At 51.3% G+C, this 22,240-nt stretch overlaps 1 protein-coding gene and 1 long non-coding RNA gene across 3 annotated transcripts; one reads left to right on the forward strand and one right to left on the reverse strand.

Annotated features, from left to right (window-relative positions):
* The first annotated feature begins 53 nt into the window (after positions 1–53).
* Positions 54–1,027, forward strand: LOC309616749. Its single transcript, XR_014237583.1, has 2 exons — positions 54–193; positions 594–1,027. It is a non-coding gene; the product is annotated as an uncharacterized lncRNA (long non-coding RNA).
* A 3,201-nt stretch (positions 1,028–4,228) lies between these two features.
* GPR4 (G protein-coupled receptor 4) lies at positions 4,229–13,933 on the reverse strand. Of its 2 annotated transcripts, XM_082367686.1 has the most exons (3): positions 13,801–13,901; positions 12,753–13,053; positions 4,229–6,289 (listed from the first exon to the last, which is right to left on the reverse strand). In XM_082367686.1, exon 3 carries the CDS (start codon positions 5,505–5,507, stop codon positions 4,362–4,364), a length of 1,146 nt encoding a protein of 381 aa, XP_082223812.1. In that variant the 5' UTR covers positions 5,508–6,289; positions 12,753–13,053; positions 13,801–13,901; the 3' UTR covers positions 4,229–4,361. The 2 variants fall into 2 exon arrangements, with proteins under 2 accessions (XP_082223812.1, XP_082223811.1); XM_082367685.1 differs by lacking the exon at positions 12,753–13,053 and having other exon boundaries at positions 13,801–13,933.
* Between the last annotated feature and the right edge of the window lie 8,307 nt (positions 13,934–22,240).

Below are 22,240 nucleotides of genomic sequence, written 5' to 3' on the forward strand. Positions count from 1 at the left end.
AGGGGCAGGCGCAACCTTGCTTACTGGGAGGGGCGCCTCCGCTCTCTCTCTCCTCCCCCGCCCGCTCGTCGCTGTGCGTGCCTACGTACGTGCGTACGCCCCGTTGGGAACTGCAGGGGCGCTCTGTGACGACACCACGTCAACGCGGACGCTCCGGCGTCCGTTCCGATGAATATGCAAATATACGGCGAAAGTAAGTCTGTCAGAGGGTGGTGCCGTTAAACGGCAGCTCGCGGAGCGTGCGTGGGTCCCCACGCCCGCTTCGGCTGACGTCACCGCCCTCCTCCGTGACGTCACATACCTGGGTGGCTTCTCCAAAGGCGGAGTCTTAATTAGTCCTAATTAGGGCTAACGAGTCCCAAATGCATCTTCCCCCCGCAGTTTAGAGCGCTCACTGGGCGTAAGAAACTGTCCAGGTAGTCATACAGACCTGGATTGGGATCCCAGCTCCACTGTTTACTTGCTGTGTGTGGCGAGTGACTTAACCTCTCTGGGCATCAGTATTCCCATCTACAAAATGGGAATCATAAGAACACTTACACCTTGGGACTTTCCTGGTGGTGCAGTGGTTAAGAATCTGCTTGCCAATGCAGGGGATACGGGTTTCAAGCCCTGGTCTGGGAAGATCCCACAAGCCGTGGAGCAGCTAAGCCGGTGCGCCACAACTACTGAGCCTGCGCTCTAGACCCTGCGAGCCACATCTACTGAGCCCGTGTGCCACAATTACTAAAGCCCGCGCACTCTAGGGCCCATGCTCCACAAGAGAAGACACCACAATGAGAAACGCGCGCCGCACGGAAGAGTAGCCCTGCTCACCGCAAGTAGAGAAAGCCCCTGCGCAGCAACGAAGACCCAACACAAACCAAAAATAAGTAAATAAATAAATAAATTTACTAAAGAAAAAGAACACTTACCTTCTTGGGTTGTTGTAAGCCTTGCATGCAAATTTTGAATATAAAAACATAGTGAATTATGTTAAGAGCTTAGAATGGTGCCAATCACCCAATAAACAGCCCTTATTACCGTACAGGTATTAGCATTATTATTGCTAACTCCAGCATGAGGGTGCATTTCATCTCCAGAAGCAGCTAATCCAACCATTTCCCAAGTAACTGACAAACTGAGGCCCAAAGAGGGGCCAGGAGAGTGGCACAAGTTCCCTCAGCCAGCAGAGGTTTATAGCCCAGCATCTTGGCTAATAAACTATACCGTTCTCAAGCAGCCCCACTTCCTCCATTGGGGGGCGAGGGTCCCTAGGGAGCTGGCTCAGGAAGGAGTTTAAGAACGTGTCCCAGACTGTCATCCCTTCCCCAGCAGGGAGCAAAATCATATAAACAAGGTCAAGAAGAGGTTGAGAGAAATTCCTGGATGGAGTGCTGATGGGTAACTGAGAGATTCTCGAAGAGGCAGAGGGAGAGGGGAAGTGCAAGGAACAGAGAAGCTGTGTACAGGAGGAAACAAACATTCAGGACACAGAGTTGGGGGACCCAGGGCTTTACTTGGCATCCTCTCGGACTCCCTGAGTGTCCTTTGTCACTTCCCTGGCCCTGATGGACTTCCATTTCTCCATCTGTAATAATGATGATACTGACATGTGTGAACCTCGATATTCTAAATTACTAAGAATGCCAAGACTCCATAAAAACAACTTCTCCCCAGGATCCTTTCTGGGCTAAAGATGTGAAGGAGCTTGGGACCATCAAGGTCCATCATCCACTAGGGACCCCCCCCCCCATTTTACTGACTGACCAACTGGAGCCAGAGAATGACAAGGATTTATCCAGAGTTCCAGAGGTAATCAGGATGGAACTGAGGCTGGGGTTTCTTGAGTCCCAGCCCAGAGTCTTCTCTGGATCCCTGGGGGTGTTAGCCTGGGGCCCAAGGACCTACTTGGGGTGGGGGTGGGGTGCTGAGGTTCCACATGATGGGTTTAGGAAGCTTCCAAACTTGTACATGACTTTTTTGTGTATAATTCACTATTGTTTCCTCAGCTCCTAGAACAATGTTTGGCACATAGTAGGTGCTCAATAAATATTTATTGAATGAATGGGAATGAGCATTTGGTGGAGGGGTAGTGTGCAGGCTTTCATCTGATTCCCTGAGGGGACTGTGTTCAGAAAGCTTCTGTTCCCCTACATCTCCATCCCAGTAGCTTTATAGCAGTGAGACAGAGTGGGAAAACTACCAGCCCCCACCTCCCCGCCCAGATCCCAGGCCTCCCTCTTTTCTCTTCCCCACAACACCAAAGACCCAACTTCCTGCATCTCAGTGACCCACCCCTCCTCCTGCAAAACCATTTTCCTCATTAAGTTCATTTTTTTTCTCACTCCCCTCCTCCCTCCTCTTTCTTTCTCTGAGAAGGGTTTCCAGGAACCTCTTCTGGGAACTTCTGGGGCAATGGTGTGTTTGTGCCCATGTGTGTGTGTGTGTGTGTGTAGGGAGATCTTCACATCTCATCAGGAGCCTGGAGCCTGTTACACACCCGTGGGGAGGAAGGGAGGGAGATGGCCTATCAGAAGGGGCGAGGCCTGTCCAGAGCTGTGTGTTTCCTCCTGCTCTCCAGCCTAGTTCTAGAAGGACAGCCATTCCTGGTTGACCCCTGAGGGCCAGGGGAGGGAGGGGAACACCATCAGCCAGGACAGCAGCCTTGGCCACTCTGGGGCATGGGAACAGAGGCAGAGACAGGGAGGGGAGAGGAAGCCCAGGATGGCCCCAGCGTTGACTCACCGGCTGCGTGACCCTGGGCTAATCACTTGGCCTCTTCGGTGACGGCCCTTGAGTAGGGCCTGGGATCATTCCCAGAAGTCTTTCCAGTTCAGGTCCCCTGGTCACCCTTTTCCCAGGATGGGCAAGGGGCTTGAGTTACATAATCCCACAGGCCCTTGTGCTTCTTCCATCATCGAATTCCTTCAAGATAAATCCCAAAGCTGACACCGATCCTTCCCCACTCCACCACCACCCACCTCCCGACCCCGGTCCAGCCATCAGCCTGGGCTCCTGGCTTCTGCCCTTACTTCCCATATTCTGTTCCCTACTCAGCAGCCAGGGAATCCTGTTAACATTTAAGCCAAATCCCAATCCTCTGCTAAGAGCCCCTCTGTAGCTCCCATTTCTCTTGGAATAAAAGGCAAAGAGCTTCACAAAGCTCTATAATATCAGCCCCCGTCCCTGGCCTGTCTCAATTCCATTCCTTACATCCTCCCGCCCTGGTTCCCGCGACACCACTGTGTGTACTTGCTGGCCCTCAAATGCAGGCAGTCTCTTACTCCACGTTTTGCACTTGCTGTTCCCTCGACCTGCAATGCTCTTCCATCTGACCCCTTTCCTCCTTCAGGTCTTTTCTCAAATGCCCCCTTCTCCGTGAGCCCTCCCTGACCTCCTTATCTAGATCAGACTCCGCATCACTCTCTGTCCCCTCAGTCAGCTTTATTTTTCCCCATTACCCTTATCGATTCCAAATGTTATGTTTATCTTTATTCATTTACTGTGAGCTCCATGAGGGCAGGGCCTGGGCTGTCTTGGTCACCGTTTTGTCCCCAGCCGCCGGCCAGCACAGGGCTGGGCAAAGAGTAGGTATAAACAAATCTCCCTTGAATGAATGAATAAATACCCTTCTCTTGTCCCCAGCCCCCTTCCCAAGCCTGCCCTGCTCCCTGCTCCACCAGCCAGTTTGCTGATTGCCCTTCATTTGATTCTGCTCCCTCCTCCTCCTCCTCAATCCTGACCTGAAGAATGCTGTTTATCTTGAAACTCTGAAATGCTCTGTCCTGCTCTCTCTCTCTCCCCTATATGACCGGGGGTTTCCCAAAGGCAAAAGTGACCACTCAGCACTCGGTGAATTTCTTCTTCCACCATCCCCGTGAGTCACAGACTTTTACCCCCTTGTTGAAAGTAATCCTAACTTTTTTGTCTTTACCTTCTGGAAAGTTAATCTACTGGTCCCCTCCTCTAGGAAGCCCTTTCTGACCCCCAGACTGGGTCTGATGCCTTCTTGGGTTCCCCCAGCCCCAGGGCTCCCCGTCTGAGCCCTGCCCACTCTGGGTCATCAGTATCCAGGGACAGATCTGTCTCCCCCAGTGGAGTGGGAGCCATGAGGGCAGGGCCAGCGCTGTCATTTGTCATTGCTGGGTCACTAGCACCACCCAGCACAGCGCTAGGCACAGTTCTACTGAATTGTTAGGGGGTCATGGTGGAGGACGATGGTTGACCAGTGACACATCAACCTCACTATTTTCCTATTTTCTTACATGCTTATGGATATTAATGTAGTCTTATTTACATACAATTTGCATACACCGGACCAGGAGGGAAGGGAGGGTGGGACTCGTATGGAGGAGTGGGGGCTCTGCACGACACGAGGTTCACTGTGCCGGCAGCAGCATCTTCAGCTGCACCTGGTCCCTCTGGGAGGGCTGAGCGGCCACCCAGCTGGCTGCCATGGCCTTGGCCATGCTGTTGCTCTTGGAAGCGAGCGGGGTCTCCAGGGTGAGCGAGACGTTGGCCATCTCCTGGGGTTTGTCGCTGGCCAGAAAGCGGAGCAGGTTGTGCAGGGCCTTGGCCACGTGACTGCGGGCGCCCTCGTTGATGAGGCAGTAGAGGATGGGGTCGGCCACACAGTTGAGGCTGGTGAAGGCCAGTGAGCTGTGGTATGCCGAGAAGACACGCTCCTCGAAGCCACAGTCCCAGGGGTGGCGCAGGTAGACAGCGCTGCGGGACAGCAGGAGCACATGGTAGGGCGCAAAGCAGACCAGCACGATGGCAATGAGGCTGAGGGCCAGCCTCTTGATCTTGGCCTTCTCCTGGCGCTCGGTGGACACGCTGCCCCGCACAGCCCGCAGGATGCCGCGGTAGGAGAGCAGCATGAGGGCCCACGGGAAGAGGAAGCCCACGAAGACCCGGTAGAGGTTCATCCAGGCCACCCAGCCCTCCATGGGGAACTTCTCGAAGCAGAAGGTGTGGTTGTAACGGTCGCGGAAGAGCTCATCATGGAACAGGGGTGCCGAGTTGGCTCCCAGCTCCGTGGCCCAGACCACGGAGCTCACGGCCACGGCCGTCTTGACGCGGCGCAGGCGGGTGAACCGCAGTGGGTGGGCCACGGCCAGGTAGCGGTCCACGGAGATGCAGCAGAGGAAGGCGATGCTGATGTAGATGTTGGTATAAAAGATGAACCCGAAGAGCTTGCAGGAGCTGGGGCCGTGGATCCAGTTGTCGTGGTGCAGGAAGTAGTCCACCCACAGCGGCAGCGTGCAGATGTACAGCAGGTCGGCGATGCTGAGGTTCATCAGGTACACACCCAACTCGTTGTGTTGCCGCACCTGGCGGTAGGCGGCCCACAGGGCCAGGCAGTTGGTGGGCAGTCCCACGCCGATGACAAAGATGTAGAGGGAGGGCGGGAAGAGGTGGTCCACGAGGGAGTCCACGTGGCAGCCCTCCCACGTGCGGTTGCCCATCCTCGGCACTGAGGCTTTCGAGATGCTTCCCCTGGCCCACGGGGGCTGTGGGGCCATGGGTGGCGGGAGGCCATCAGGCCCCCTGAGCCCCCTCCTTGGAGGCTCAGGGGAACATGGTGGGAGGCAGTCCACAGCGAAGAGATGAAGCTGACCACGAATCGTGGGCCAGGCTGGGCAGGGAAGGATAGAGCTTGAGAGGGAAAAGTTGGAGGAGGGATAGAATTACGACAAGAGGGAGGTTTGGGGGATGGCAGGATTAACAAAGGTCTTTGTCAAGGAGGTTTTATGAACCCAATCAGAGCATAAATGGAGGAGTATTGGGGTCACACAAAATTGACTGAGGTGGGTGTTTATGGTGTTTATAGAGGAGACGAAGGCATCAGTGGGCAGTGGTGAGAGAGAGAGATTTGCGGAGGATGTAGAAAGTAAGCGTGGCCATGCTGAAGTAATGGTGGGGTGGAAATGTATGGGATAGTGTTGAGATAGGATAGTCTACAGTTAGGGAGTGTTGAAAAGACCAGGCAATATGGATGGGGGTGCTAGCATTTCCTAGGACCCCAGTAAGAAGTAAGGAAATAAGTAAGGTAAACAGTGAGGAGAAGATTACGGAAAAGGAGGTGTCCTGTGGGGGATGAAAGAGAGGAAGGGCTCGGTCTGGGGAACGTGGGAAGGGTTTTTAAGAAACAGGAAGGAGGTGAGTAAGGGCTAGATCAGAGCAGGGTTACTAATACAGGGAATTTAAAGGGGACAAGGACGGGGCTCCAGCTTGGTCCTGGTGGGAGCTGAGCAGTTGAGATGAGGTGGCCCTGCCTCACAGTTCAAAGCTGATTTTGCAGCACCTGTGGGGAGAGAAGACTGCAGTGAGAGGAGTCATGGACCACCCCCTTCTCCCCACACCCCTTTTGCCCTGACTCCAGTGGGCTGCAGAGGGTGGGGACCCTAACGATGCCAAATTGAGCCCCACTCTAAGCAACGGCTCTCTGAAAACACAGATTTGAGATGCCAGATATATTTTTTCCCTAACAGACGTTAAAATAAAGATCCAACTCAGATTTTAAAACTTTCTTCCAGAAACCATGTAAAACTTGCACAAGTATCATATCATGCTGTGGGAAATGGAGAACTGGTCTCAACTATCATGTTATAGACAGGGAGACTGGGCCCAGAGAGGCTGCGTCATTCCCCTCAAGGATGCACAGCAAGGCAGTGACGGAACCGGGCTAGAACCAGCCCTCCTGCTCCTAACCCAGGGCACCTCATTTTTGACTATAATGATGACGGTGGTGATAATAACAGCTAAAGTTTATTAAGTCCTACTACATAGCAGACCCTGTCTTAAGCACTTTTACGGGTATGAATTTTAGAATTTCAAGACTCCTGTGAGGAATAGCGTTATTCCCCCTGTTCGACAAACTGAGGCACAGAGAAGTTCAGAGACCTGTCCAAGGTCCTGATAGCGGGAGAGGGGAAATCTCGGCTTTCTCCAGCCTGCAACCCCTTTCTCCAGCCTGCAGTTCAGTTTTCACCCAGGAATAACTGGACAGAAAAGGGCCCTGGGCTGACAGCCCAGGGAAGCATAGCTGCAGGGGGCTGGGGTGGGGGGGCGAGGCGGGGAATGGCTGAGAGGAGCAGCTGCTGGACTCGGTTGAGGTCGGGAACAAGGTGGAGCCCTGGGGGCAGTGCCAGCAGTCCCCTCCCTCAGAGACTGCCCCCTTCATTGTCTCTTCCCACTCCCCTCCGACTTTCTCGAGCGAGAGTCTCGGGTCTCACCCTCCTGGTCCTGCGGAGACCTTGAAGGACAGGGCAAAGGACAATCTTGGTCCAAGCCCCGGACCACTGTCAGCCCCCAGAGAGCTGGGGAGCGAAGTCCTGAATTAGAGGTACTTTCAGAAGCCACTTCATCCAAGGGTTTGCATCAGCTTAGTTTTTAGGCTGTGAAACCACTTAAAAAAAAAAAAAAAAAAAAAAGAGACGTCTCAGCTGGAAACCCCATCTAAGACAGTGACAGAGGAAGCTGCTCTGTGCTGGAGGAAAAATGAGGCGGCGGGAGGAAGGCCACCTCTGAAGAATCCCCAGAACACACTTTGAAAACCACTGGTTGAGTCGATTGGACAGATGAGGAAACCAAGGCCCAGAGAAGGGAAGGGATGAGCCCAAAGGTACACAGCAGGTACATGGGGACCTCCCAGATGCCTGAGCATCTTCTCATGGGAAAGGCCACTTGGCTCTCCCTACCTCCACACTAAATCCTGAATCCATGCATGTCTCTAAAACCCCTGCTGCCGCCCGCTCTGCTCAGCCATCACCACTGGCTTGGACTTTGCAGTAGCTTCCTCACGGCTTTCCTGGCTGCCACTCTGACTTCCCTCCACTCACTTCCCACGTGGCAGCCAGAAAGGTCTCTCTAACATGTAAATCAGCTCTTGTTACTTCTCTGCTTGAAACTCTCCAATAGCTTCCCAGTGGACTTGGGGTAAAATCCCAAATCCTCACCCCAGGTGACAAGGCACTGCCTGACCAGCCTGGGCAGCCTAGCTGACTTTCTTGCCCACCTCCCCTCCCCCACCTCAGCAGCCTCAAGGCTGGACCTTCTTTCCAGCGTCAAAACCTTTGTTCTGGACTTCCCTGGTGCCGCAGTGGTTAGGAATCCGCCTGCCAATGCGGGGGACACGGGTTCGATCCCTGGTTCGGGAGGATCCCACATGCCACGGAGCAACTAAGCCCGTGCACCACAACTACTGAGCCTGCACCCTAGAGCCTGCGAGCCACAACTACTGAGCCCGCGTGCCACAACTACTAAAGCCCGTGCACCTAGAGCCCGCGCTCCACAACAAGAGAAGCCACCGCAATGAGAAGCCCGCGCACCGCAACGAGAGAAAGCCCACGCGCAGCAACGAAGACCCAACGCAGCCAAAACAAAACAAAACCTTTGTTCTTCCTTCAGACTTACTTATGACTAGCTCCCTCACCTCCTTCACTTCCTCAGGGAGGCCCTCTGTACCCAGAGTCCTGCCCACCCATTCCCAGGGCTCTCTCCTCACATCACTTTGCATCTTGTTTGTGTCTGTCTGTCTGTCTAGAACGGACATTCCAGGAGGGCAGGGACCTTGTGTTGACTGCTGTTTCGCCAGCACCCAGGACAGGCCCGGCATACAGTAGGCACTCAAGAAATGACTTTGGACTGAGGGAACAGGCATTGGTCAGCCCCTCCTCCAACACAGGCTCCCACTCACCTTGAGGCGGCACCACCCCCCACTTCAAGCTCAAGCGAGTCCCTGCAGGGACCCAGAGGAAGAGGCGGGGAGGGAAAAAGTGAAAAGGGCAGGATCTATCTGCTGCACAATTGACTTTGAAAGATCAGGGCTGAGTCCCACTTAGTAAGTCCTCCCCACTGTCGGGTCCTCCATGACTGAAGAGCTGCCCTCACCTCAGACTCACAGAGACTCCTGGATCCTGTGGAGATGGGACAGAGGGGGCTTGCTCCTGGCTGGAACAGTGCAATCCGGTCCCTACCTTTGAACTGAAACCACCTGCCCAGAGCAAATCACTCAAAACAGCTCTCTCAGGCTTCCCTGGTGGTGCAGTGGTTAAGAATCCGCCTGCCAATGCGGGGGACACTGTTTCGAGCCCTAGTCCGGGAAGATCCCACATGCCGCAGAGCAACTAAGCCCGTGCGTCACAACTACTGAGCCTGCACTCTAGAGCCCGCGAGCCACAACTACTGAGCCCGCGAGCCACAACTACTGAGCCCACGAGCCACAACTACTGAAGCCCGCGCGCCTAGAGCCCATGCTCCGCAACAAGAGAAGCCACCACAATGAGAAGCCCGTGCACCACAACAGAGAGTAGCCCCCGCTCAATGCAACTAGAGAAAGCCCGCGCCCAGCAACGAAGACCCAACACAGCCAAAAATAAATAAATAAATAAATGTATATTAAAAAACAAAACAAAACAAAAACCCAAACACCTCTCTCCCCTCTGTCTGCCCTGGGTCTCTCCTTCCTCCTGTAACACTGAGGGAATTACTTCTTCAGGAGCCTCAGTTTCCCCTTCTATAGGAAGGGGGGGTGGGGTACAACTTTTATACTAGTCACATTCCAGATGTGAAAATCCTTGGGACTTCCCTGGCAGTCCAGTGCTTAAGACTCCGTGCTTCCACTGCAGGGGGCACAGGTTTGACCCTGTGCCTAGGACCCTGCATGCTGCGTGGCTCGGCCAAAAGAAAAAAGAAGAAAAAAGGAAAATATCAATTCTATACAAACTCTTCCAGAAAACTGAAGAGGATGAAACATCTCCGAATTTATTCACAGGGAACTATTGATATATTCAATATCCTGTGATAAACCATAATGGAAAACAATATTTAAAAAAAAAGATTATATGTGTATAACTGAGTCACTTTGCTGTACAGCAGAGATTGGCACAATATTGTAAACCAACTATACTTCAATAAAAAACAAAATTAATTAAAAAAAAGAAAATCCTTGGTAAAGGTGATATCGTCTATAAATTGTGCAGTATTTGAACAATTATTACTATTCCACAGGCACTGGGGAGCTGACACAAGAATGAACCAGTTCATAATGGGAGGAGGCACTGAGAGCTGGGAGTTCCCTTTGCCCCACCCTCTCAAGAACCCCTGGGTTCAGCTGAGGCTGGGGTGGGTACACAGGCATGAGACTGATTTCCTGCAGCCAAAGGAAATACACTTCCTATTGCTAATTTCCTCGAGGGGGAACCAGTTGGCCGCCTACCCCTCCCTCCTCCCATCCCTCCTCAACCCATCTGCTTCTTGGGGGGATGGTGGGCATGGGGGAGGGGCATTCAACCCTCTCTTCTCCCCCACCTGAGATCTGCCCACCACCAAACCCCCGAAAGACAGCGCGGAATGGCAGACTCTTAGAACTCCACAATGCAACAGGCCTATATGCCACAACTGGGGGGCGCGAGGCTATTTCTGACCCCTGCCTGATACAGATGGGGAAACTGAGGCCTAGAGCCACAAAGCAGTTGTCTAAGTCACATGATGTGTCAAGACTGCATAGATCTGTCATTCTTAACTAAAAAGCTTCCCCTTACCTGAATGTTTTCTCTCTTCACCCCCTGCATTCCCGTAATTTTTCTCAAGTCTTTCCGGGGTTCTCAGCCCCCGTTAAGAATCTGCTGAAAGATCCACGGACTCTCACCACAAGAAAGCAAGTGACCTCGGCGTCTTGGGTGACCCCTCCATCACCTGACTCCCTTGCCCAGCGCCCTGGAGCCAAGACCCTGTTCGTCTGGGATCTAAGTTGCCTCCCTTACTCAGGCTTTGTGTGTGGGAGGTCAACCCCCAAATCTCACAGTGCCCACAAGAAGCTCCCCAGTCCCACAGGCCTCCCTCGTGGTCCCTGCTGGCCCCTCCCAGAGGCGCAGGGAAGAGAGATAAGCTGAGAATGTGGAGCGATAGTGGGGAGACAGGAAGGACTGTCAGACCACTGCCCCCACTTTGCACCTCAGCTGCTCAAGCCAGATAAGTCCCTGGGCCCCGGCAGCCACCTCTAAGTCCAGCAAGGCTGAAGGACTGCGGGCGGGGGGCGGTGAAAGGACAAGAGGGAGAGGTAATAGAGCCCCACACCCCCTCACTCACCGGTCTTGTACTAGAAGCCTCCAGGTCGCCTCTCTCACCCCCCACTACTTCCCTCCTCTGAGGGCTCCTGCTCCCCTGACAGCCCCGGGGGACCAGCCAGCTCCGGTCTGCTCATTAGGGGACGAAATGTGATCACCAAGCCTCGCTCCCCACCTGGTGTCCTGGCGGCTGGCCTGCGGAAACCGGGGGACAGTCCGGCCACCGTGACCGCTCCGCTAGGCCTCAGTTTCCCCATTTCTACCGAAGGGGTCCCCATCCCCTCCACCCCCCCCCCCACACCGCCCAAAAGGGACACCAGAGTCCTTGACTCTACTCCTCTGATCTAGATTGCAAGCTTCTCAAACCCTCAGGTTCTATCGTTAGTCCAGTTCCTGGTTTACTGTTCTATTATTATAACATTCTAGAGCTTTACCTTTCTTCCATTCTATTATTATTATCATGGTGGTTTTCCATGCCCTTCTCCTTCTAAGTTTCCAGTATCCCAGCGTCTCACATTCCAAGATTCTCAAGTTCTATTGTTAGAACGCTCTATGATTTTTTTAACATTCTATAACTTTCACAATCTATTATTAAACTCTCAGTGATTACTATCTTTGCCCAGCAAACACGAATATGTATTTCCCTTTTCTTTTTTACAGAAATGGGAACATACTCTACATACCGTAAATCTCACTTCCTTTTTCCTCCCTATCTAATCTGTTTTTTTTTTTTTAACATTCTAGCAGCCTAAAGTTCTACGGTTATGCAGAATTCTAAGATACTAAGGATTCAATGTGGAAGGGGTAGTCACCACATTCACCTGGTCCCTAAATTCTCACCCCCCTGGAGGGGACATTAGGAGCCCAGGCTGCCTCCCAGGGAGACTTGCCACGTTCCTCCCTGCTCGCTCACACCGGCTGAGTTATTTGTCTAGACACAAACCAAATTATAGGCCCTGTCCTGCGGGAGCAGTGGGCTTCATGGGGAGGGTCAGGAGACAGAGTCAGGCGGGAGTTAATCTCTGCACTACCCCCCCCTTCCCCTCTCTTCCCTCCTTCTCTGAAACTCCACCCCTTCCACCCAAACCAACTCTTGTCCCCTCTCCTTCTCCAACACCATGGTTTTAGAAATATTTTCTCTCCTCTGCCTCTAAAAGGCTCCCTCCTGGGTTCCAGCCATTCACACTCACCTTGGCGTTCTTCCCTCCTCCCTATGAAGACCTCCTGCCCCACAGGAATCCGACTCAGTGGCAGCAAAAGAAGCCAGATCTTTGGATTGGGGCTTCAGTGGAACTGGAGTCCCAACCTTAGCCTGAAACTGACTCACTGTGGGGACTTCTGCTCTTGGGCCTCAGTTTCCCCATCTGTAAAATGGGGGGCTTGGTCTAGCTGGCTCTGCAAGCACTTTCAAGCTCTCGGCTGTGTGCGAACACTGAAAACTGCCAAGATTCCAACACCAAGCTTTTTGGATTGAAGGATTCAAATATCCTAAGGACCTTTAATTTGAAGGTTTGAGCATTCCTGGTCCTCCTCTCTGATCATTCTCACTTACTTGGGTCCTTTCATTCAAAGACTTCACATGCAAGACTTCTTGATTCTATGATTCCCAGAGTTCTGGAGCCCCTCCCCGCATCAGTCTCTCTCATTTTCTACTACTGGACGCCCCACCACCAGAAAGGAAAACCTCCCCAACCTCACCGCAAACCTGAAGTCAAGCTCAACCACAGAGACGAGTTGTGAGGGGTCCTTGGTGAGTTCAGAAAGAGTGGGGCTGGTGATGGGCCCTGGTGGGGGGCGGTGGGGATGTGGCCCCCATCATCTCCATCTGTGCCCGCAAGAAAATCCCCCAGCGCACGTCCCGCCTGAGTACACAGCGCACGTCCCACAACCGAAATTCCAGAGCTGTCCTTCAGCGTGCTTGGAGGTGGGGGGTGTCCAGCTCAAGGAGGGGGGAATGAAGCCAAGGCAGGAAGGAGTTAACGGGTGACCCAGCCAAATCCTGGAAGGGAGGAAGTGGGGGAGGAAGTTTACCCCCCAGCCAGGAATTCCTGAAATCGGAGGATGGGGTGGGTGCGACCTCCAGAGCAGTGGGGTGACTATTAAGGGGGAGGCGGGGTCACAGGGGCACTCAGAGTCCACCTGCCCCAGGTGGCTACCCTACTGCCCCCTACCCCGCTCCCAAGCAGCTCCTCAGCCCAGGGGAAAGTTGGAATTTGCGAGGATTTGGAATGAGATGATGACGGGGTCAAGTTGCCAGAACCGGATCTAAGATACAGAGAGACAGAGACAGAGGAATACCGAGAGACAGAGACAGGAAGGGAAACGGCAAAGAGATGCCCAGAGATGGGGAGACGGGGAGCTGGAAGCAGAGAGATCCACAGAAACTGAGAGTTCATCAAGACACAGGGACGGAGGCAAACAGAGTGAGAGAGCGACGGAGAGGCAGAGATAAAGGAATCGACAGAGACATCCGGAGATGGAGAAGGAGAGACACACCCAGAGGGAGAGGGACCGCAGATCCAGAGAGACATCAGAGACAGACGGAGAGATGGAGACAGACCCAGAGACAAAGTCAGCCGCAGAGACGCCGGGAGGAGCCAGCCCCAGAGAGGGGCGGGGACGGAGACGGCGCGGGAGACTGAGGCAGCGGACGGACGCGGGGACGCAGAGCCCCCGAGGGGCGCGGGGAGGAGCAGTCCCCGGCGGCCGCAGGACCGGCGCGGGCAGGGGAGGGACCGGCGGCTACCTGCGCGTGACGGCTGGACGGGGCAGGTGGCGCCTCTCTCCGCAGCTAGGGGAGCCGGGTTCCACGGCGGCGCAGGAACCCGGCGGCGACTTCTACTGGCCCCCGGGCCAGAGCCTCCAGCCGAGGCCCCGCCCCGGCCCGGCCGGGCCCGCCCCCATTAACCCCTCCTTTGTCGCTCCCCCTTAACCCCTTTAAGCCTTCACCCCGCTAAAGGCTTCCAGCCCCGGGGAAATCTCACCTGCCGCTGGAATACCCCCCCAGTCCTTCAACATCCCCATCCTGGAGACCCCCACCTCATTAACCCCTTTGGTTACCGTGCCTCCAGTCCGGCGCTCCAACTAGATCAAGCCCTCAGCTGGGGGTGGGGAGGGGGAAGGGGGGGGTCCCCTCATTGAGCTGAACGATTTCCTCCTTTCGGAGACCCCAGTCCCAAGTCATTAACTTTCTGATCATTGCATGCCCCCTTCCCCAAGGGAGAGAACGAGGGGTCTGCCCATGGTTCCCCATGCCCATGGTCAGGGCCAGCCCTGGAAGGAATCCTGGGGTTTCCAGCTCCAGCCCTGCCTCTTGGCGGGACTGAGGCTGGTGACCTCTCTGTGCCTCAGTTTCCTCTTCTGATAACGTGGTCTCTCACAGTCCCTTTGTCATGGGGATGTCATACCATCAAGTCTATAAAACATGACCCACACACACACACCCCCACGCCATGATCCCCTACCTGCTGCCTTATTTGCTTTTCCCCATAGAACTTGTCACCATCCAACATTCTATGTATTTCACTTATTTATTTTTTTTCTAATTATCTGCCTCCCCACTAGGAGGAGTGTCATTTTTGTGTTTGGTTAGTTTACTACAAGACAGGCATTCCATACACGTTATTTTCAGAGAGTAAATACACGAATGGTAAGTGCTTCAGAAATATTTGCTGATTATTATCATCACGTCCTTCATAAATTGGTCGTGAGAATTCATTCTTGGGCAAAGCACTTTGGACCGACCTGGGATGTAGCACTCAAAAATGGGCTTGTAAATTCTTTTTTATTTATTTTGAAAATAAAAATTAAAATGCTTGGACCTTAAGAGAGCAGTACAACGAGTTGTGACAAACAGATACGCCCATGTGACTAAGCACCCAAATTAAGACATAAACATTTCCATCACCTGAGAACATTGTTTTTTTGCCTCTTTCCAGGGCATACTCACACCCTACTTCACCCCCAGAGGCAACTCCATGCCTTTCTGTTTTTCTTTTTCTTTTTTTTTTTACTGGAAATTAGTGTTGCCTGTTCCAGAACTTCACAGAAATGTAATGAAACAGTTCTGTTTTGTTTAAGGTAGCTATTATAATCATTCACCATGTGGCCTTGGACAAATGACTTCACCTCTCTGAACCATATTACCGCCTTCCTCTCAGGGCTCTTGAGGGAAACAGAAAGTGAGAGAGTTAACCAAGGACCCAAGTGACCTGCAATACACACAGGAGTAAAAGTTTTTTCCTTCCACCCTCCTTCAAGGGTACAGACAGAGACACTCCAATGGAAGTGTCACGAAGGCTTTAGCCCCCTCCCCACAAATAACCCCATATAAATCTTATCAGCTTCCAGACAAGCCCTCCTGTGAGCCCCTTGGCCATCCCAAGCTCATCCTAAAGAGAAATTCTGGGGCACACTGGTGGGCGAGGGTCCCCTTCTCTCCTGGGCTCACCCTAAGTTTATAATGTGATTCAGTTAGGGTCCTGGCAGGAAACAGGTAGCCATTCAAAGAGTTTAAGTGGGGGGAAATTCCCTGGCAGTCCAGTGGTTAGGACTCAGCGCTTTCACTGCCGAGGGCCCAGGTTCAGTCCCTGGTCAGGGAACTAAGATCCCCACAAGCCACGTGGTGCGGTCAAAAAATAAAATAGCGTTTAAGTGAGAACATTTATGAAGGGAAAGTTTAGAGCGGTTGGCAGGGTGAAAGAAGCCACAAAATATGGGGCGACGCCAGGGAACCAGCTGGAGCCAGAACCAAGCCATTACCACCCTTCAGGCAGAAAGCTAAAGTTTGGAGTGGAGCCCACAGGAGCTGTAACTCTAGGTAGAGGAACACAGCCACCGCCAGAACTGCAGGGATGCAGGGAGGGGCCCAGAAAATAAATACTCCAACCTCTCCCCCACTACTTACCTTCAGATTTCCTGTCAGTGCCTGTAACGGGGAGAACCCAACCAGAAGGCAAGGGCAAGGGACTCCCGTGGATGGAGTCCACACAGGGCAGTCTCCCAGGGCCCAGAGCAGGAGGAGAAAGGCTGAGAGTGACCCTGGGGTACACGGTGGAGAATCACCAGCACTTCTCCCAGAACTTTCTAGGCGCATTTTTCCATGCAGGTCTGAGCCTGGGCACAAGGGGGTGACAGAGCACCAAGAGACCCAGTGAAAGGGATGCTTAGCGCTGGACCACTTACTTCCCCAGAACTTGGACTTTAGGGAAGGGTCAAAAGCTGGAGGACAGGAAAGGAGACTTTGATCCCATAGATCTGAAACCTGGAGGTCTGGAGGGGTGATGTGATTGCTGGACTGTGCCGGCTGAATAGGAGTTCCCTGGATGGACAAGTTCAGAAAGGGTGTACCAGCGGGGAGGGAACAGCATGTGCAGAGGCTCAGAGGCATGAAATGTCACAAGGAAGGGCAAGTATTGGTGATTCAAGTGGCTGGATATAAGAGATGGGGACAGGAGAGGATGTTGGCTTAAAAAGGAAGGATCAGGGACTTCCCTGGTAGCACAGTGGTTAAGAATCCGCCTGCCAATGCAGGGGACATGGGTTCGAGCCCTGGTCAGGGAAGATCCCACATGCCGTGGAGCAACTAAGCCCGTGTGCCACAGCTACTGACCCAGCGTTCTAGAGCCCATGAGCCACAACTACTGAGCCACGTGCCACAACTACTGAAGCCCACATGCCTAGAGCCTGTGCTGTGCAACAAGAGAAGCCACTGCAATGAGAAGCCCCTGCACTGCAACGAAGAGCAGCCCCTGCTCGCTGCAACTAGAGAAAGCCTGTGCACAGCAACAAAGACCCAACACAGCCAAAAATAAATTAAAAAAAAAAAAGGAAGGATCAGAAATGATTGAAAAATAAGGACAGCTAGCATTTAATGACCACTTACTACATTCCAAGTACCATTCTAAGCACTTTATGTGAATAACTCATTTAATCCTCAAAATAACCATATGCAGAGGCACCATTTTACAGATGGGGCCTAGATGGGTAAGTGGAAATGCTGGACTCCCAGCAGTGGAGCTCTAGTCTTTAACTGCTGTTATGCCACTTCCTGGGGGTGGGAAATTAGGGTTGAGGAGTTTGAACTTTGATCCTCTTCATATAACACACTTTCAACTGTTTCACACACACATACCCACACACACCACTCTCATATTCGTTCAGTAAACACTCCCTGAGCCCTTGCTTCTGTACCTGGCCCTGGGCTAGGCAGTGTTGGGGACACAGCAGTGACCGCAACAGCCCTGGCCCTTCTCTCCCAGGGCTGGCAGTCAGTGAGGGGGAGACAGATCTGTCCCTGACAGTCATACCTTAGAGTGGTCAAGGCTGGAACAGGGGTCCAGGGGGCTGCTGGAGCCTAGAGGGGGCCTTGTCACAGTTTGTTGGGGGAATAGGAGGAAGGAGGGAGCTGTCAGAACTGCCACTTGGAACACTCCCCTCACTTTACCTGGTTCATTCCTTACTCATCCTTCAATAGGCAGGTCTGTTGTCCCCTCCAGGAAGCCCTCCCTGATACCCACTTGGCCTTCCTTTGCCCCCTCATGGTCATCATTGTCTAAGGATGGGTCTGCCTTCCCCACCGGACTGAGTCCCTTGAGGGCAGTGATGGGGCTGTCTCAGTCACCACTCTGCCCAGCACTGCCCAGCTCAGGCTCTGCCCTAGAGTAAAATGTTTCTTACATATATTGAATGAATTCATTCATTGATTAATCAACATTTGTGTTTGTTGAGCATTTACTGCATGCCAAACACTGTGCTAGGCCCTGAGAATACAGTCTTAAAAGCCAAAATCCTCATCCTCGTGGGCAACTGATTAGTGAATGATTGACTTCTGGTTATATTAATTGAGATCTTTGGCCAGAAAGGTGGAGGGGATGAAACCCTTTGATATGATTGAACACCCTCCCCTTCCTAGAATTTCATGTTTGGCTCTGGGGGCTGTCACTTCTGAAGGATATTGACATTTGGAGAGTTATAGCTTAGGCAGCTGTTCCTGGAGACACATGGACAATCCTCTTTGCTGGTCAAAGAGGGATTTGCAGGTTTCTCCTGCAGTAATTTTTCCTTCCCTTAGGAATTGATGGCCTTGATAAACTGTCACTCTGAAACTGCAAGGCTCTGAGCCTTCCATCCCAAGAGATCATCTGTACAGTTCAGACAAGGAAAGGAAACACAAGTGTGTAATGTTCTACAAAATTCTTATGTATTGCTCTGTCTAGAGAAAGCCTATAGATTTGTTACCTTATTATAGTTCTATTAGTGCAGTGGTTCTCCAAGTGTGGTCCTTGGAGCGTCTGGGAACTCTTTGGAAATGCAAATTCTTGGGCCCCACCCAGACTGATGGAATTAGAAACCCTGGATGAGGAATTGGGAGGAGGTGCATTTTCATTATAACAAACCCTACAGATGATTCTACTACTGCTCCTTCAAGTGTAAGAACTACTGAACTCGAGAATAGTGGGGGGAAATGTCAGTGCTTCAAACATAAAAGAAAGAGAGAGAGAGAAGAGAGGAGAGAGAGAGAGAGAGGTAATTAGATAGCATCACCATAAATTATCTTGCCTACCAAAGATGAAGGAATCAGAACAATTCAATCCCTACTCCTTCTGGACAGTCACAGTTGATATTCAGCTGGTTCACACTGATAGGGCTGTTATCAGTTGTTAAAATACTGAAATGCTTTCATACCAGGCAGTAAAGAGTCATTAACAAGAGCAGACTTCTCCTCCTTGTCCTAAGGCAATAGTTGGGGCTGCAAAACTTGATGCTTCTGCTGGGCTAGTTCTAGGCACCCCACTTGACTTTATGATTCCTCATCCAGCACATCATTACTGACTAAAAGCACACAATGATTTCAGCCAGCCGGTCAACCTCTTCTGAGGCTGTTACCCTCTCTCTCTCCTACTTCTATTCACTTGCTGCAGCACTCTGAATCCTGCCACTTCCCTGGCCCCAACAGAAGAAAGGAAACCTCAATTGTCTTACCTCGATTGGGGAAACTTCTGTACCTCTTGCAGGTTTATTAGAGACTCCCAATGAGAACCCTGACCTACTATGTTTTAATTGATGATCATTCCTGTAATGATTAATTTTATGCACCAACTTGACTGGGCCATGAAGTGCCCAGATATTTGGTCAAACATTCTGGGTGCTCTGGATGAGCTGAACATTTAAATCAGGAAACTGAGTAAAGCAGATTGCCCTCCCCAATGTGGGTGGGCCTCACCCAATCAGTTGAAGGCCTGCATGGAACAAAAAAGGCTGACCTTTCCCCGAGTAAGAGAGACTGTCTTCTGCTCAACTGCCTTTGAACGGGAACACTGGCTTTTTCCTACCTTCTAGATTCAAACTGAAACATTGGTGCTTTCCGTGTCTCGAGTCTGCTGGCCTTCAGACTAGAACTGCACTTCTGCCTCTCCTGGACCTCCAGCTTGCCAACTCACCCAGCAGATCTTAGGACTTGTCAGTTTCCATAATTGAGTGAGCCAATTCCTTATAATATATACATCCCACTGGTTCTGTTTCTCTGGCGCTTTCTCTAATACAATACTTCAAAACTGAAACTAGAGGTATCCTATCACTAATTTAAGGTCTCCCTTAGAATACAGTCCCGTACCTGAGGTACGATCAGCCCAGATGGCAGAACTCATTGAACTTATTAGGGTTTGTTAACTAGCTAAAGACCAGAGAGCAAACATACATATATACAGACAGCAGGTATACTTTGGGAATACTTTGGAAACAAAAGGGAGTTTCTAACCTTTGCTGGAATCCCCTTGGAAAAAATCTATACATGTCATAAAACTGCATAGACACACACACACATACACATACACGCATGCACACAAACAGGAGGGCATGTAAAAATGGTGAAATCTGAATAAGGTCTGTAGATTCACCAGTGTCAGTTTCCAAGTTTGGTATTGTGCTGTAGTTATACAGGATGTTACCTTTGGGGGAAACTGGATGAAGGGTATAGAGGACCTCTCTGTACTATGTTGGCAACTTCCCCTGAGTCTATAATTATTTCAAAATTGTTTAATTAAAACCACACACACACATGTTCCTCAAAAAGTTAAATACAGAATTACCATATGGCTCAGCAATTCTACTCCTAGGTATATACCCAAGAGAAATGAAAACATATGTCCAAATAGAAACTTGTATATAAATGTTTATCACAGCATTACTTGCAATAGCAAACGATGGACACAACCCAAACTTCCATCATGGGTGAATGGCTAACACCAAACTATGAGTGATAACAAAATGGTTGTTGTTTTAAGCCATTAAGTTTTGGAATGCTTTGTTCTGAAGCAATAGATACTGGGAATAGGGGTCTTCAAACTCCCAGAAACATTATTGACCCTGCCCTCCAGGGTGTCACCCACCTTGACATAAATATGCTGAGGTTGCTGGTAGCTTCCGTCTCCTGCTCGAGCGTTTCACCATCCCCCTTCCTTTGGGAGAACTCCCCCACCCATTCTGTGAGGTTTAGGTGGCGCTGTCAGTCCCAGGTACACTAACCCCTTCCTAAGCAAAAAGATGAGCACGTGACCCAGGCCTGGCCAATCAGATGACCCCATTCCCTAGGCCATGGAGATTGGCCACATGATCCAAGGTGAGCCAATCAGATTACTCCTGGAGACGCTTGAGTGGTATGAGAGAAAGACTTTCTCTGGCTTTGCTACCATGTGGCCTGGCAGAATGCCTGCAGCCACAGCGTCTGTGTTCTCAACACTGTAAAAATAATCAGCTAACATTTGTAGAGAGCTTGCTATGTGCCAGGCACTGTCCTAAGCTTTTGCGTCTATTTAACTCATTTTCACAGCACCCCTATGGGGCAGGTGCTATTATTAACTTCTATTTTATACATTGGGAAACTGAGGCCTTGAGAGGCTTAAGAAACCCGCTCAAGGGCAGAAGCCAGATCCAAGAGTTCATACTCTATGATTCCATCTATTTAAAGCGAAGGTGAGCAAACTACCACTGTGGACCAAACCCTATCTACCACCTGTCTTTGTATGGCTCGTGAGCTAAGATGGTTTTCACATTTTTAAGTGGTTCCAAAAAAATCAAAACAATAGTATTTCATGACACGCAAAAATGTTGAGAAACTCAAGTTTCAGTATCCATAGTTTTATTTGAACACAGCCAAGCTCATTCATGCCTGCATTGTCTGTGACTGCTTTCACACGACAATGTCAGAGTTAGCTGGAACAGAGACTGAGTGGTTCATAAAATCTAAAATATTTACTATATGGCCCTTTCCGGAAACAGTCTGCTGACCTCTGATTTAAAGTACAAAAATGGGTAAAACTGTTTTATGGTGTGAGAAGTAGGATAGCAATTACTGGCGGGGGCCGGGTGGTGGTGCGCAATGACTAGGAAGGGGCACAAGGACGCTTTCTGGGGCCTGGGGATGTTCTACTTCTTCATCTGGGAGCTGGCTGCATGGATGGGATCAGTTTGTGATTATACATTTATGATGAGCGTACTTCTCTGCATGTAACATACATCGATGCAAAGTTAAAGTTAAAAATTTGCTCAAAGTTACAGATACTACACTGAGAAATCCCCGAAAGGAAAATCCCAATCACATCTGAGCCCCCTGAATCTAGCTGGGTCCCTCCTGGACGACCCAGTTCCATGACCTGGCAATTGCTTCTTATTGTTTCTGCTGGATGAAGTTAGGTTTCTGTCTCTTGCTACCCAGAATCCTCATACCCCATCTCCTAGACATCTATAGTGTCATCAGCCCACTTCTCTGAAAACTTTCCTTGCCCTATTTCAACCTCGTGGTTCAAGTGGAGGCTTCCGTGTTTTTACATGATTCCATCTTCCTGGCCACAATCATTGGTCCAGGGTTGGCCTTCACCCAAGTGGAACCAATCACAGCAGGCCAAACAACAGGCCACGTTGATAGATCTGCAGATGGGCCAATCATAGCCCTTCCCTGGGATTTTTGGACTTGGGGCTCAAGCTGCTGGGTGCCATCCTTCCGTGGTGTGGAGAATGCTGGTCCCAGAGAAACATGCTGACTTGCAGAAGGTGAGAGAAGGTATGGAGTACCTTGGTTGCCCTCAAATCCTTGGTTTGATGGCCCTGAAGGCCAGAGGGGACAACTGCCCTTCCTTTTTGGCAATGTCGATCAACTGAGTCCTCCTCTGGCCTAAGTTAGAGCAAGC

This window comes from Balaenoptera borealis (genome assembly GCF_965194805.1).
Source record: "Balaenoptera borealis genome assembly, chromosome: 19".
Lineage (NCBI taxonomy): Eukaryota > Metazoa > Chordata > Mammalia > Artiodactyla > Balaenopteridae > Balaenoptera > Balaenoptera borealis.

Bases quoted from the DNA above. Each gene is read 5' to 3' on its own strand.
- GPR4 (XM_082367685.1), bottom strand. From the start codon at position 5,507: ATGGCCCCACAGCCCCCGTGGGCCAGGGGAAGCATCTCGAAAGCCTCA.